Below are 16,601 nucleotides of genomic sequence, written 5' to 3' on the forward strand. Positions count from 1 at the left end.
GTTTCCCTAGGAACAGTGCTGCCACAGAGACATGGAATGCATACCAAAGGTTGAAGTTTACTTTCTTTGTTTTACTGGTTGGAGAGAAGCATTGCTCTGAAATACTTCAAGTATTGGGAAAGCAGCTAGGTTAGCTCCTTGAAAAGATGGGTGGATAAGAACTTGTGGCAAAGGCTGAGAAAGGTGTTGATCTGAGCATGGTGGCTTTGTTAACTTGCTAGTAGAAGAAACACAGGTTTCACAGCAATGTCCTTCACAACACGCTGTGAGTTTGGAAAAAGGTGAAATAATGTTCATGTTCTTACCTTATCAACATAGTTTGCAATTTCTATCAGCCTCTGCTTGATTTTCTCCACATCCTTGCCTTGTCTCTGAAACTTGAAAAGTAAATGGTCACTGTACCAATGGCACAAATATCAGAGTTTGCCCCCAGGAGCCATCTCGCTCTGCCAGCGTGGTCAGTGGTGTCTGGGAATTACACAGTGCTACCAAAGGCCATCAACAGCCTCCTGTCAACTTCATGAGACCACACTCTGCCTCACAACAAGCACAGGCCATGGAATAGGCTTTTGCTTCTCACAAAAAGATTTAAAACCCCCCAAGTCTTACACAGGGAATGTATGTTTTGTGGAAAAGAAAAGGCTCTTCTGTCTTGGCTCTTGCAGCACAGCAATTCCCAACCAGCAGTGTTAATGGAGATAAAAACCAAAAGCAAGCAGCAAAATAATTCAAACCAAGATTTAGATCTTTGGTTGCTGTTCAACTCATTGGAACATTGCTGATAACTCACTTTGAAGCTCTCTTTGTAAACCATCAGGAAAGCAGTCGGACTTCATGTAATGTGATGGTGAGGCACAGCTTCAAAAGCAAGCGCAGGATCCTACCATGTCTTTCAAACAGTGATGGTCCCGCTGAGGGCAGAGTCAATGGCACTGAAGACTTAACTAGCTCAAGATCTCAAGCAGTGAATTGGTGTTTGCTTCCTCTTCAACTACTGGCAGATATCCCAGTTATTTGAGAGCCAATTTCCTTAGCAAGTATTGCAACAAACTTCACAACTGACAATCAGTGCTGTCCTGTCTTAATGGTGTCTTCTATTGCTCAGGCCCAATTAGGGAAGAAGCTTTACTTTGGAAAGCCATCATACTCCTGTCTGAAGTACATTCCTCACAATACCACAGTGGCTGAACTGAGCTACCTGGTTCCCACCCATGCTTCCCCTAACTTCTTAGTTTCGAGTTTCTTACCTCCCGATTATCTGCCACAATAACAAGCTCCACATACTTTGTTGTCTTCAGAGTCTCCCTCTTGTGCTGCCAAAAAAAAAGATTAAAATAGGGTTCTGTTCTTGCAATAAGTGAACCTTGGAATTAGCTCTGCCTCAGCCCAACAAAGTGCTTTCAAGAAGAGATGCACAACATCTCAGACTTCCAAAGGTTTCACTACATACACATTTTTATTGTATTCCCTCTCCTCATGGAAGTTTTCCTTTTATCTGCTACAACCAAAATAGTCTCTGTGGTACTTACAAAACCCCCACCCAGCATTTGATCACAGCAAGCAGGAAAATGGTACAAAGTCTCTCTCAACCTTTCAGCTTTCTGCAGTTGAAATGTTTGAGTTATCCATCCTCACAGGAGAACATAATATCTAGTAGAAAGACCTTTGCTATTTCCAAGACACAGTTAAAGAAATGATGAGATGGCTTTTAGCAAATATTTCACACAATACACAAACTGGCTACTAAGAAAAAATAAGAGATAAAGGGATATTGAGTGAAGCAGAGAAGAGATCAAGTGGTTAACTGGTAAATTATGTAGAAAGAAGAACCCAAGAACAAAAAATGGAGTGAACTGTCAGTGTCTGAGGAAGCAAACAATTACTCTGAAAATGGAAGGCATACCTTTAATTTTGTATCTGTAAATTGATATAAAACAACTGGTCATTCTATTTGCAGTTCTAAATGCAGATCCAAAGGAGTTATAATGCTTAGCTGCAAAAAGATGGCTGAAGAATTTGTAGTAGTGCTGATCATAACACAGCTCCTCTGCTACCCTAAATTTAAGTGACCTATTAGTGCCTGTAAAAGTGCTGTGATTTACAGCAGCTGAGCAGCTATTCTATCATTCATCCCTTGTTTCTGGAATAAGAGCTAGGGAAAAGAGGGCTCAGCAGTATATCTGATCTTCATGCCAGAACTTAAGAAGCTTAAGCAGATGTATGACCTACTAATGACCACGATGTCTTGAACTAAACCAATGCTCTGTAACCTAAAACATGACTAAAGCTGTCCAAAGCAAGCTGTTCCAAGGCAAACTGCATTATCCCTTAAGCTAAGTCAGTGCTGGACTTCACCTTCCAGCCAAATTTCCCAAAGCTTTCTTCACACTACCAAAGCAATCCTCTTTGTTATCTACAGAGTAAGGTTTCTGCATGTTTTGCAAGCAGCGCTGTGTTTTAGAGGAGAGTGACAGATGCAACCTTTAGTAATTCTGACTTTCAAACTCATATTTACTCATTACACAGCCTTCAAACTACAATAACTACAAAACAATTGAGTCCCATTTGGATAGTATTTATGATCTGAGAGGGCAGTAAAACCTATTGCTAATGAACTAAACACCAGTGACACAAACACTTCCCAGGATTGCACTTATTAGGAGGACTGGCAAATGAGCTCAGCTAGATATTCTAACAACTTCTCCTGGCATTGATGTTCTCTGACACTTTCTTGTGCTTTACTGGAGGCAGCAGTCACCACCATAGGGTCAAGGTGCGTGCACAAGCTTGGCACACATGCCCATGCCTCATCTGCCATCAGCAGTGCCTGGTGACACCAAGGAGTCAGTAAGTCCCTGCTGCTGCATCAAATGCAAGACAAAGGGCCTGCCATGTCTCAGTAGACTTCAGTGGAAACCACAGTGCTCTGGCACTGTTTGCATTTTACCTCCCTGCAAAACATATGAGATGTTAGTGATGGAATTGATCTCTGAGACACTAAAGGCTTAAGGGAAGCCTGAAATGTATTATGCAGTCCTGATCAGAGCTGTACCCCCAAGTCTTCTTCCAAATGAACAGTAAAAGACATGACATGAAAATCCAGGTACAAAGAAATAAGAGCTCAGTCACATGGACCATTTTAAGCCATTTACTTTTTCCCAAGAGTAAAATGGACTGGAGAGAGCTAGCCTGAGAGAAATTGGCTAGCTGGGTATGACCATGTAAATCTCTGGTGACTGACTTGCATAACGAATCCATTGCTGTGATTTGCCCAAAGGCTGTGTGCATTCCTTGGATGCAATATTTATTTCTCAAATATACCTAATTATGACTTCTTTCAGCTTGCTTTGGGCAGCCAACTGCATCAATGCACAATCCATTGCCTGACTTAATCCTTCAGAATTAAAACAAAGAGGGAATAATACAGCCACGGAGATAAACATGATGGAAGACAATTTGTCTTTTTCTCCTGACTTTTGTCTTTTCCCCTGCTTCTTACCACCCCTGATCATATCACAAAACTGCTGTCCCATGCTGATGTAGCCCTTCCTCATTCTCCCTTGACTGGGAACTGGCATGCTTTGGATTTACAGTGCAAGGTTGCAGCCTATCTCTGTGATCCACTTGCCATGAACAGCTCTCCTGCCTGATCTGTGGTCCAGCAGCACCACCAAAATGACTTTTGTTTGTGTGACTACAGAGAGAAAGGAATACTGTAGGGGCTGTCTTAAACATCAGGCTTGTGTTCTGTGGGATGCTATCTCAATGGAGCTCAACTGGAAAGCACAATACCTGCTGTAATTTGAGGGTCCACTGAGTTATGAAATGACCCAGTATTTATAGAGTCTCAGCTCCAATGGGGCAAAACGGGTCTGCACACACTTGCTACAGTACCTGACTTGCTCTATTGAGTGCTCATGGGAAGGTGAGTCTACTGTCTGCCCCTTTATCTATCTGTATTTAAGTCTCACCCAAAGGTTAGTCTATGATATACTCATCTCACATTTCAGCTCTAGGTAGCTGAGTAAAGGGTCAAGGGGAAAAAAACCCAAACAAAAAGATCCTCCTCAACCTGTCAAGACACCAAAAATTTTCATCATGCCCTGGAACTTGATTTGTGCTCACTTTTGTCACTCAGTGTGGTTTGGAGCAGCCTTATGTCTCCACACTTTGCAGGTCATCTTTATTCAGTATGCCCTGACAGTCTGCTTAGCTGATGACAACATTGAAATGTGAAAACTCGCTCCACACCTTACATTTGCCAACTTTCCAAATTCATACATCAGAAGCGTATCCAGCATCCTCATTACACCTAATGTACCTATCCATATGATGGCACTGTTGACAGCTTTTCTAATTATATCCATTGAACCACAGCAAAAATGTTTTTCAGATAGTTAAGGTGGATTCTGACACGTAGCTGAAGCCATCAACAAAATGTGAGAACCACGAGGTCAACAGCAAAATTGCTTTGATTGTATCAGCTACTTGTATGCACCCTTTTTATTTCAGTTTCCTGGTGTTACATTGATTACTTCAGTGAAATTCAGTCGAAAGTCACAAAGACTTTGTGGAAACCTTAATGAAGTTGTGAAAAGTACTTTTCTGTGCTTTCAGCCTACACACGTTTTTAGCAACACAATTGGTTCATGAAAGGGTACATGCAAAGGCTAATGCATCAGATGGAATGCCTAACATTACTAAGATGTAAAATAACTTAATTCCACTACATCAATAATATCTAGGGATGCCATTTAAGTTGTTTCCCTTAACAATTAACCTGATGTAAAAGCTCAGTAGTACATGGAGGCATAAATCCCAATATGTGACCTTTAATGAATGCAGAGGGCAGGTTTGTATAATTTCTGAACACCTAGACCAGTCTTTTCTACAACCCTCATCCAATATCATAAAATCATAGAATCATAGAATGGTGGGGGTTGGAAGGGACCTTTAGAGATCATCCAGTCCAACCCCCCTGCAGAACTAGATCAGGTTGCAATATGCAGGTCGACATATGACAGAATTTCCTCTCCCTGCTTTTTAGCTCATTTAATTTTTTGCAGTTTCTATTAGTGAGTTGCATCTCACAGCAAATATGTTTCTTACCACATAAACCCCACTACAATAATCCATGGTAAGGATTTGTTTTGTCTGCATAAGATACTTTCCTACCAGAATGCAAAGGTTCAAAGTCTGATATTAGCAAAGCATCAGAGCTACCATGTTCTCATAGAATCATGGAATGGTTTCAGCTGGAAGAGACCTTTAAGCTCATGGAGTGCAGCCTTTGTCCCAGCCCTATCAACCACTAGACCATTTCCCTCAGTGCAACACCCACCCGTCTCTGAAACCCCTCCAGGGATGGTGACTCCAGCACCTCCCTGGGCAGCCTGACAGCCCTTGCAGCAAAGACATTCCTCCTCACATCCAACCTGAACCTCCCTGGTGCAACTTGAGGCTGTTTCCTCCTGTTCTATTGCTTATTACTAAGAGAATAGACCGACCCCTGCCTAGCTACAGCTTCATTTCAGGTAGTTGTAGAGAGGGTGAAGGTCTCCTGAGCCTTCTTTTCTCCAGGCTAAACAGTCCCTGGTCCATCAGCCATTCCTCATCTGAGATGTGCTCCAAATCCTTTCCTAGCTTGGGAGCCCAGCCTTTGGATCCTCTCCAGCACCTCAATGTCCTTCTTGTAGAGAGGAGCCCAACACTGAACACAGTATTGGAAGTGCAGCCTCACCAAAGCTGAGTTCAGGGGAATGATCAGCTTCCTGCTCCTGCTGACAACAGGACTAGGGAAGTTCTCTCCCATCTTGGGTAGGTAAGAACTTTTCCAGGCATTGCTCAGTGTTCTTATTGGATCTTGAAATACTGCTGAATCTATCTTACCATAATGTGAAGGCATAAACTTTTCTGTGCCGTCTCATTACCAAAAAGAAAGTGAAAAGCAAGTTAAACGTGCAGGATCAAGAAGTAACAAAGCCTCAGCACATCATGGAAATCACTGCTTAATCTGAAGCATGCACTTAGGCACATGACATTGAGAATATGGTTTAATGTTTACCTAAGTATGGACTCTATAACAAAGGCAGGAATATGGAAATGCTACCAGATATGGACTAAGCAAACATGAAATGTAAAAGCACATCATCCACCTACCCTGCCAGCTTGAGAATGATGTGATGTGTCACTGCCATCAGCTCTCATGGCAGAGATGTCCAGCCGATGGCCACAAGACCCTGGGGCTATTTTCAAGTTCTCTGCTCGGTAGATCTTGTGTTCACTCGTAGCACCTTCTAATGGCTCCAGAATGTAGCTTTTGTTTTCAAATACAATAATTCCCCTGTAACAGAAGAGAACAGACTAAGATGTGTGGTTTTCAAGAGCTAATGTATGTTTGTCTACACCAAAGTTACAACAGCTTTTAATAATGACAGAGTGTGAGAAAGAAAAATGCTGATTTACAAAGTCACGGTTGAGTGGAGAAGGAAACATCAAAGCTGTGTGTTTGTCATTGCAGCACACTACACTTTAAATGAAGCAATGGCTCAGAGAAAACTTCCTCCTCTGACGTGTTGTTCTGTAGAGCAAAATGATATTTCTGTTTTAGGTGCTTTCCATTCTCCCAGTGATGCATTGGCACTGCTGAGTGCAGGCACCATGTGTGTGCTTCTGAGGACCCCTGGCAAACAGCAATGAACAAAAGCATAGTGAAATGCTTTTGTAAGAAAAGGTACAGAGTTAAAAGTATTCATTGCAATCCACACCGTGCATTACACCTTTTAAACCAAGTGCTGATGCAAGCATCAGTTCTGCCAGATGAAAGAGGCATTGCAGTATCAAAAGGGATTATTAAATGCTGCACAGTGGGGCAGCAGAATGAAGCTGAGGCATATTAACCAGTGGATTCCTGGTTAACTCATTTTACCACCCAAAATGATAACTTTTACAGCTATGCCCTCTGCTCTCTGAGGATCCCAAAGACTGTCCAGCAGTTCCTCCTGCTGAGGAAGTTGCTGGCATGATCTAGGTGACCCTGCTTCTGCAGGGGGGTTGGACTGGATGATCTCTAAAGGTCCCTTCCAACCCTTGCCATTCTATGATTGTATGATAAGGCTGCTCTTTCAGCTCAGCACAGGAAATGCAGGCAGGGTGGTATGGGGCTGCAAGGGCTGCAATAGGATTTCTGTTACTCTATGGCATAAAGTAGGACAATTTCCAATAATACCACTGGAATTAGGAACCATAACTGCAACTGTAGGACCAGAGAGAAAGATGATTGCTCTATTGTGCATCAGGACTGGCATGGCATAAAGTGGAGCTGAGAAGCTGTGTTACCAGAGAAAGGCACCCTTTAAAATCCATTTCTCTTTTCTAAACTAGGGATAAGCTTACGGAGTGTTGTAAACATTTGTCAATTAGACACCAGACTGAACAGTGCACTGCATTACTGGCTTCTTCCCTGTCTTTAAATTGTGAAGGCATTAATCCCTAACTACTGGCAAAGGTTCAGCAGCAATAATAACAATCTGCTTACCTGGAATTCCATGGAACTTTTATTTGGCAAAGGAATTCTTCCCCAGTTCCTTCTCCAAACTGCTCTACACGGTCTATATCTGCTATTAAACAGCAGTCATTTCTCAGCCTAAAGCTGTCTGTATTTTATTAGTGTGTCTTTTTTGGTCTATAGAAACTTTCTGCTCTTTATATTTCTGTCTGTACTGCAAAAAAGGGAAGATATTACGACCTTTGTGAGACTGATATGGGTTTCCATATAATTCTTCTGCAGAAAGCTAATAAAAAAAAGGAAAGGAAGGAAAAAGGGGGAAGGACCCAGAAGCAGGTTATTGACACCACAAAGACTGATTTAAAAAGATAAAGTAAAATTTTTAGGAAAAAGCTGCCCTAGCTATTCTATTCTTAGCAAGATATGATGGAGAAACTCAAAGCCATCAGCCTCCTAACCAGTGAACTGCAATGTTTAGTCCAAGCTGACTTTTGCTACAAGACACCACTAGCATTAGTTGAGCCAAGCCAACAGTTGCCCATTTCACTAACTAGAACAGCTAGAAGCCAAAGAGAAAAAGGACTAGACTAGATGACCTTTAAAGGTCCCTTTGAACCCAAACTCATTCTATGACTCTATAAACCTATGATACTAAAGGCAGTGTGGCAGCATTTGCAGGAGCCTCCTTTACTGTTCTGAACCAAGAACCAGTGTCTGATAATTCCTTTGCAGCTTCCCCAGTACCCTTGGCAAATCAGGTAAGAGATATCATTTATCCATTGCACAGACATGCTGTGTATGACAGATCACAGTTGGAGAAGCAGGGCTGATGTACCACACCAACCCTTGCAGCTGCAGGCAGGGTACAATGTCGCATGCATGACGTGGGAGACCCCCGAGCAGGTCACCCCATCGTTTGAGCAACCTCACACCTTACAGTTCTCTATTTTCAGGTCTGCCTTATTCCTTGAAGAATTTAGGAAATTAGGACAACATATTCCCTTTACTCTGCTAATCAGCAACTCTGTAATCAGCACAATCAAATAAGGATTGCTGTCTTTCCCTTGTGTCATCTATCTTTTTGTTTTGGAGGCAGCTGGAAAACCAATAATGGAGGCAGAAGTCCATCAGTCACTGTTTGAAGTGGGACAGCCTGACCATCTCCCTTTGCCAACAACTCAAACCAAGATCAGACCATGAATGGTTTTACTTGTAAACTTTATCCTGCTTAGAACTTAAAAACCATAGACTTGTTAATTTTCTGTAATGATTTACACTAGAAAGGGAGAGACTCAGTGGAATCGTTTTCCTGAGGGAAGTGCTCACTTCTTTTTAAAGCCAGATTCTTTTCACGAGTTCATAGCCAAAACATGCCACATCAATGCCAGCTTTCCAATGTACCCCTTGTATCCCCACATACTGACTAAATTACCTAAATAACCATTTCTTTACCCCTCATTTCATTTAGTTGCAGAGGATATAGACAAATGGCCAGATACCAGAGTGATTCAGTTTCCTACTGAGCATGCCAGTGACAGGCTGGCCCATTCCGCTTTCCCCTGAGGCTCTCATCCCAAGTGATGGTGTGAGCCTTTAACAACACTTCCACCTTTGCATATGAAGCAGTCCCAAGGTAAAAAACCCTGCAGATTTGGCATAAAGGAAAAGATACTTGTCATTAATGCACACTTATCCTTTGAGTGCTGCCTGCAGGGCATCAGCACTTGGCTTGTGACCATCTGTAATACGATAATAAGTATCAAATATGAATTTTCTTGGCCAACTCTCTGGTTTTTGACTAATTTTCTTTCCCTACAATTGTTTTTTCCTGCCACTGATCAGTGCCAAGCACAGTACCTTAAAAATGTAACGAGCCAAAAGCTATGGTTTCTTTCTCTCTTTTTGGTATGGCAGAATTAGATGAACAATCCCTTCCAGTCATTCAGTACTACAAATTTGATGCTAATAAAATAAATCCATAACTCCCTTTTCCTTCCACTTTTGTCAGGAGTTTCATAAAAGTCTCTATAACTCCTACAGCATTTCTGTGTCTCCCACTTGGACATGGTTCTCCCACACTCCTGAGTCAGCCTGTGTTCCCTGAACAACAAGATGGTTCAACTTTTCCATTTTTCAGGAGGGATAAATGTCAAATAAGATAATGTTTACCAATGTGGCAGTTAGTATATTAAACTACAGATCCCCAACCAAAAATGATACAAGGAGGTCCCAAAGGATTTGAGCAATTCAAGAAGTGGCTATCCTTTAAGACCAACTTCTACTGAAATCTGTGTGACTTTTACCATTAACTCTGTCAGACAAAAGACTACCAGAATTTCCAAGATTATAAATATCTGGGAAAAACACATTAGATAGTAGACAATATTTTATCTCCAGTTATCTAATTCATGGCATCCGTGGTTGTCCCCCATTGTCAACCACATTGATGATGGGATGTCAGAAAGATCTGGCAAATGAGCCATGCAGAAAAGAGAAGAGACACTCCAAACTTTACCTAAAGCTGTGCTTTTCATCACTGGTAGCAGAGAAGGAGAGGAAAAAACTCTACACCATACAGCATGTCCAGACATCAGCTCACAGGCTCCAAGCCAACTGGAAGCAGCTTCAGTGTGGTCTTGAGCCTGAGCTATTATTTCACTCGACCTCTCAACAGGGTTTGAATCCTGCTCATGTCGGGTGGTCAGCACCAAATAACCCCCATGCACATTGCTGCTAATAACCCCCATGCACATTGCTGCTAATCAGCTCTAGATGAGAATGACACAGTGGTATTTGCCTGCTGTGTGCCACTATATGCCATATGGGGTATGTGCATCTGAGATAGCCTATGGTCTAGGAGAGCTCTATCTCAAAGAAGAAGAAATTAAACCACTACTGACATAATTTGTTATCAATTGCTGTTGAACTTGCCAGGAATCTCTCAATTAGAGAAACACAGTTTGATGGAATAATTCCACTGTTTAACTGTCAATACAGTAAGGTGTGATTTATGCTTTCTCTTTAAAAAAACCCTCCAAACTAAAACCTAATGCGAGGCCATTTATGGTTCATAAATCAACAGGCTTTAGGAAATCTCAAAATATAAATGGGATTTTTCTTTTCCAAGTTGTCAGCAGAAGCAAAGGCCCTGCCAATGTAAACCATCAATGCATACTTGTCTGAGAAATTGTGATGCTGAATTAAAACTTGGCTGGGACGGCATTATATGGAACTCATACATTATTCTGCTGCACTACACAGGGAAAGTGAAGTAAATCAATAAATCTGATACCCATAAATGCAATTAAACATTTGGTTTCAATGAAGCTCAACGTTAAACTCGGTTCTAAACAATAATAATAACAAGCCCTGTTAGCACTAGAAGAGGAATGTAGAGGTTTCCAGTTTGTAAGACATTAATTAGACTGTAGAGGAGTGTCATGCTTACACACCACATACATTCAGTGTGTCTGTGCCCGCAGACACAGCCAAAGACTGTGCAGTACTCACATGCCACCTGAACACCTACAGGACCTTCATTTCACAAACAGTGCTACAGCTTCAAAAGTAAAGGCTCTGATCCCACAGCTGTATCACTGATTCCAGTGAGAGTTTTAGGTGAATAAATAACAGAACTGGAGCCTTGTGGGCCTGGACTGTTGTTCTCATGGTGCATTGATGGAGGTAGAGCAGTTGCTTGCTGCAGTGTTCCTGCATGGCATCAGGAGGTGACTCATACAGCCATAGGGCATTCTTATCTATCCTTTCTTATACATTCTATGTTCTCAGGATTTTGTATAACAAATTATCCCAGGTAAATAAGCAGACAAACAAACAAAAGGAGACGAAAAATCCAAAGTGAATAAAAACGTCACTTTTAGTCTATTTTACTAAGTTGCAGATGAATACTGTTGGGATAAATGAACAAGATGATCCAGTGACCATATTTCTAATGGGCTTGGTGATCTGTAGGTATCTTCCAAATGGTCTGGCCATTATTTAAAGGAGGGGAAAACACAGAGAATGGGAGCTGGACTCCAGGGGCAGAAGTACTCCTGTTTCCATCACTGCCCCTGGGCTGGCTTTGACAGGCAATTCACCTCTTTCTGCATCAGTTCCCCACCTTTAAAATGGGTAAATTTTAGTAAGCATGCACAATAATTATCTATTGATGAAAAGCATCACACAAGACCCAAATACTGTTATCCTACTATACTACACATCAGGATTCCATTAAAATAACAAGTCTGACCCAAATCAACAAAGGGCAGCATCTCAAAGGAAGGTTAAAGCAGTAGCATTATTAGTTTTACATGTTACAATAGTGGCGGAGGTGTTCTCATACAGACAGGTCATTAGTCACAGAGGTTTTATTCCAGCCAGTGCCTTTCATTAACCTGAAAATACATTCTATAGCACAGCATTTAAAATGTAGTCATACCCAGAGACTACTGCAGCACACAATTAATCCTCTCTCAGCACAAGACAGATTTGTCCAGAGTGAATGCATATTGGTCTGCAACTTTGATGCTTGGAATTTAAGCAAGGAGTTACTTGAATCAGAAGTGATAATGCAATTTCATGTCCAGCATTTGGGTTGCAAGAAACAGTAATTGTGTTATCAAAGAAAGTGTCACATGTGAGCTCAACTGGGAGGGTGACAAGGCAGAGCAAGGAAAGCAGAGAAAAATGAGGAAGAAAAGAGACTTTGGCATCAGTGACAATTTAGTGAGCATATTTTATAGCACTGTGCAGCAAATGCTGTAACAGTAAAAGAAGGTTTGATTCAGCCTTGCACATTGCATGAAGTCTCACAGGATGCTTTTCAAACTCACAAAAGGTATAAAAATATGGTTAGTTTTGGGGTATTTTGGAGGGTTTGGGGGGTGGGGAGGTGGTGCTAATTATTGTTTACATTATCTGCTGTCAGACACAGACTTGATGGAGAAGAGGCAGGTTCAAACAGAGCTAGGGACAGATTATCTGTCACACTTGTCTCAGCAGTAGCAGTGATGCTCAGGGGATTCCTGTGCACCCCGGGACAGGATGCACTCAATTGTCAAAGAGTGCAGATAGTGTTCCTCTCAGATCACAGAGATGCTCATGATTCAGGAACTGCTCCCTGCTTGAACACAGAGACTACAGGAGCTATGAAATCCCAGGAGCTGGATGTGTTCTAACATTAAGCTCAAAAATCTCCAGTAGTTTCACGGTCAGGTAACTTACAAACCATGTGAGATGTTTAGATGAACTAAAAGCTCTTCAGAATGTACAGAGAAAGAAGGCACACATCCAGAACAGTGCTTTGCTCAGCTGGGATTTTCTCTTAACCTCTTTTTTGGATGAATTCTCCCCTTCTGTGGGGAAATAATGCTTGAGGAGTCATCAGGAATTTATTCTTTCTTCCCACTTCCATTCCTTCTCTAACTAATCGATGTCTGGAGTGTCATATTTAAAGCCCCTTTCAGCTGACTGTGTCTGGGATGCAGTGAGTTCAGCCAGAGCACCTGACAAATGGCTGGCTCTAGCACTGGGAGCCACGTGGAGCATAACTGTGCAACTGCATTAAAAATGACTGGCTTACCCCCATCACTACCATTGGGTAGCCATTGGGTAGCTCTGAGTGATTCTTAAGCTTTTCAAGGGCATGTTGGTGTTTCAGAAAGAAAAGGTTTCCTGTGAAATTTGGATCCTTACACTACAGAGGCATTTCTGAGGCCTCTCAAGCTCTCCCTCACCACAGAGACCACTGCAGGTGCCATTCTAGCTGCAGGTCCCTGTGCCAGCGCCCTCTGTCAGCCCCTGGACCATGAAGGTTGTGCTCTTCCCTCGGGCTGCACTTTTTGGTATGTGCTAGGTTCTGCACTAGAATGCAGCAAGAAGGGAAAAAAACCCATCCAGTCTCCACTGATTTATCACAGAAGATGTGTGTGGTGGCTACAGGCCAAAATGATTTCCTAAAAGACTTGAAGAGCCTGTGAGCTCCATGAACAGAAGGGTATTTCCTGAGGACAGGAAGGAAACAACTTGACTTTGTCATACCTCCACCCTCCCACAAGCTCTAATTGGCTTTTTTACCCAGATGGAAGCAGGGGAAATCCTGATTGCCCATTGTTCCCATCTCATCCGTTCAGCATTTACTGTCTCCTCTCTGCCATTCAGCTCTTCCTCCTCCTCCTGAGGAGCCAGCAGGATACAGATTATGGCATGATTATAATCTCCTCTAACCTGCATTTTAGGCAGCTATCAGTGTCAATCCAACTATTTATACCATTATAATCCTGTGTGAAGTGAGGCACTCGAATGTTATGTCTAAGGGGATGTAACATAGCTGGAATACATGAGTGTGTGTGTATAAGACAGCCAAGTCTACTTCTCACTTGTCTTTACATCTCATCCCCTTTATCTGCCTTAAAAAGGCAAACCAGTCAAACCTGTCTTTGCTTGCAGATTTCATACTTGATTCTTCCTATAGCTCATCATAATCATGTCATATTTGCAAGATAATAACACATGTCAAATGCTCAACCATGGGGCTGCACTGTAAGAGCTGGATGGTTGCAGTAAGTCAGAACAAGGTTGCTCCAGCTCTGCACTTTGTCTCTGGCCCTTGCCAAAAGCATATACTTAGGGGTAAGATATAAGAATGTACCAAGCACGTTTCAGTCAGTATCCCCAGCTCTGATAGCATGATTGTCAGGGATAGGTTTGAGCTTGGAAGCCCTGGAGAGGCTCCCCCAGCTCTCCTCCCCAAATTGTCTCATCTTTTTTGAACGCTGACGCTTTTCACATTGACACCCACCTGTGAAAGTGAGCTCTGCAGCTTCATTATGTGCTGAATAAAAAAGTACTTTCCTTTGCTCTGAAGTTTCATTTGATGTCTCCTAATTTTGGGGTTATGAAAAATACTCAGTAATTGTCCCATGACTTTCAACCTCGTTTCATCATGCCCCTTTTCTCCGTCATCTCCTTTCAAAAGTGACAAATCCTAGTCTATTTTCTCTCTTTGGATAAAAGCTGTTCCATACCTTTGATCATAACTTTTACCCTTCTCTGGAAACGATTCTTCCTTTTCTGAGACAGAGATGGGGAGGGGAAATCAAGAACTGCGTGCAGAATTCAAGATATGAGTGCACTATGGATTTATAAAGTGGTAATGAGGTTTTTGTTCTATCCTCTATTTCTGTCTCAGGAACTCCTATGATCCTTTGTTTGCTTCTTTGACTACTGCTGAGCACTTGGGTTTCAGAGCATCCTTAAATGTGAAACCTCTTTATGACTAATTTCATGTCTTTTAACGAACTCTCTGAATCTGGAGGAGAAGACACAGCCCCTACCTATCCACACCTGGAACAACGCCCAAGGTGCCTGTCTAGTAGGAGTGGGAGGATATTAGTGCTCTGAGATTTCAGTCAGCTAACAGCTTGCTTTAGTCCTTTCATTAGATGTTTTTCAGGCACTTAAACTTCAGTCCCATGCAACAGCTGTGTGAGGTAGGTAAGAATCATTAAATGAATTTCACAGATGGAGAAACTGAGACAGAGGAGAGGTTTGTCCAATTCACTAAGAAACTGTCACAAAGCCAGAAACAGACCCTGAGAATATGATCAATCTTTTCTTCCACCAGCTGCTGGAAGTCAAATGGCTGCTCCAGGGGCTGTCATCCCCTGGAGCTCCATGGCCACACAATGTCTTATGTCTCTGTGCCTGCAGCTTGCAGTCTTTATCATGCCATGGAACAATACAACTGTCTTTCAGCAGGCGAGTACATCACCCTATCCTATCCTATCCTATCCTATCCTATCCTATCCTATCCTATCCTATCCTATCCTATCCTATCTTTCAAGCTGTACTAGTAGTAAAATTGCCAGCAAAGGAAGCCATGAAGTAGTTTTGAACCATTCTATTTCTCCTCATATTATTTACACAGATTCACAGACTGGTAGGGGTTGGAAGGGACATTTAGAGACCATCTAGTCCAACCCCTGTGCTAAAGCAGATCCATCTAGATCAGGTCACACAGGAATGCATCCAGGCAGCATGAATGACCTCCAAAGAAGGAAGCACTCTTATCACAAGCTGTTCTTGCTCATGGTCACTCAATCTCAACAGCAAACACAGCAGCTAAATGAGTGTGGATACTGAGGAACATCCTCAGTTATTCTCCTACTAGGAAAGACCTGTGCATTGGCAGGGGTACTTAGGAAACTTTGCACTGAAAAAGACTTGGTACACTTTTCCTATGAGAAAGGAGCTTAATACTGTCAGCTTGCACTTTGAGCATTTATGTGCAATAGTGCCAGATGAGAGAAAAAAGGCACTGCCAGCTGGTGTTGCCCTGATATACCTGACTATCTAAAACTGGCCAATGACTCTGTGAGCTCAACAATTGTATAAAGAGCACAATAGAGAAGAAAGAAAATGCTTTTAATACAGAGAAGAGTAATTTCTCTCGAGAATCAGTAGCTCTGGAACAAGACATCCATGACCCTGTCTCACAGAAGGTAAATTGTCCCTGTGGACCTTGCAGCAATGCAATCCTTGTAACTAAAACACTGAGAGGATTGCATGACAGTTTTACAGACTGCAAGGATGCCTGGTGAATGCAGACTGCCATCATCCGTACAAGGGGTTAATTATGAGTACACTGGTGGAAGATGACAGATACATACTGAAGCACCCAGAAAATCCCTCTTTGGGTGGGAATCAGCTGCAGGAATCCCATCCACTACAGCAAAAGGGTTCCTCTGACAGAGAGACTGTTTGTTCTCTTTGCTGCCATCTCTCCCAGATGTCTGATAATGCCACTACAGCACAAAATGTAAAATCGAGGGAAAAAGACTCCAGCTACTCATGCTGTTTGTAGATAAATTAAATAAACCCAGAAAAGGTTGAGACAGGTGGAAATCTGACAGGGAAACTGGGTTTTCCAGGGAGAGCACTAGAGCCAAGTTACAGTTAATTACTGTGATTTGGAACAGCTCTGTGAGTAAATCCCAGTTTCTGATTGTCCAAGGAAGGAAGATACTTGTTTCCTGAACAGTGCCCACTGTGTATTGAAAATGTTTTCAGCCTGTTCCCTTCTCACATTCAG

General features: G+C 42.2%; 1 protein-coding gene across 1 annotated transcript in view; it reads right to left on the bottom strand.

The window, feature by feature from the left end:
* ADAM12 (ADAM metallopeptidase domain 12) overlaps positions 1–16,601 on the bottom strand; it is a 169,634-nt gene that overhangs the window by 51,504 nt on the left and 101,529 nt on the right. The window contains exons 6-8 of the mRNA XM_062001149.1: positions 6,160–6,343; positions 1,248–1,313; positions 306–377 (exon numbers count right to left, since the gene is read on the bottom strand). Coding sequence (XP_061857133.1) covers positions 306–377; positions 1,248–1,313; positions 6,160–6,343 — 322 coding nt within the window. The remainder of the gene's footprint in view (positions 1–305; positions 378–1,247; positions 1,314–6,159; positions 6,344–16,601) is intronic.

Source organism: Colius striatus, chromosome 8, assembly GCF_028858725.1.
Source record: "Colius striatus isolate bColStr4 chromosome 8, bColStr4.1.hap1, whole genome shotgun sequence".
NCBI lineage: Eukaryota > Metazoa > Chordata > Aves > Coliiformes > Coliidae > Colius > Colius striatus.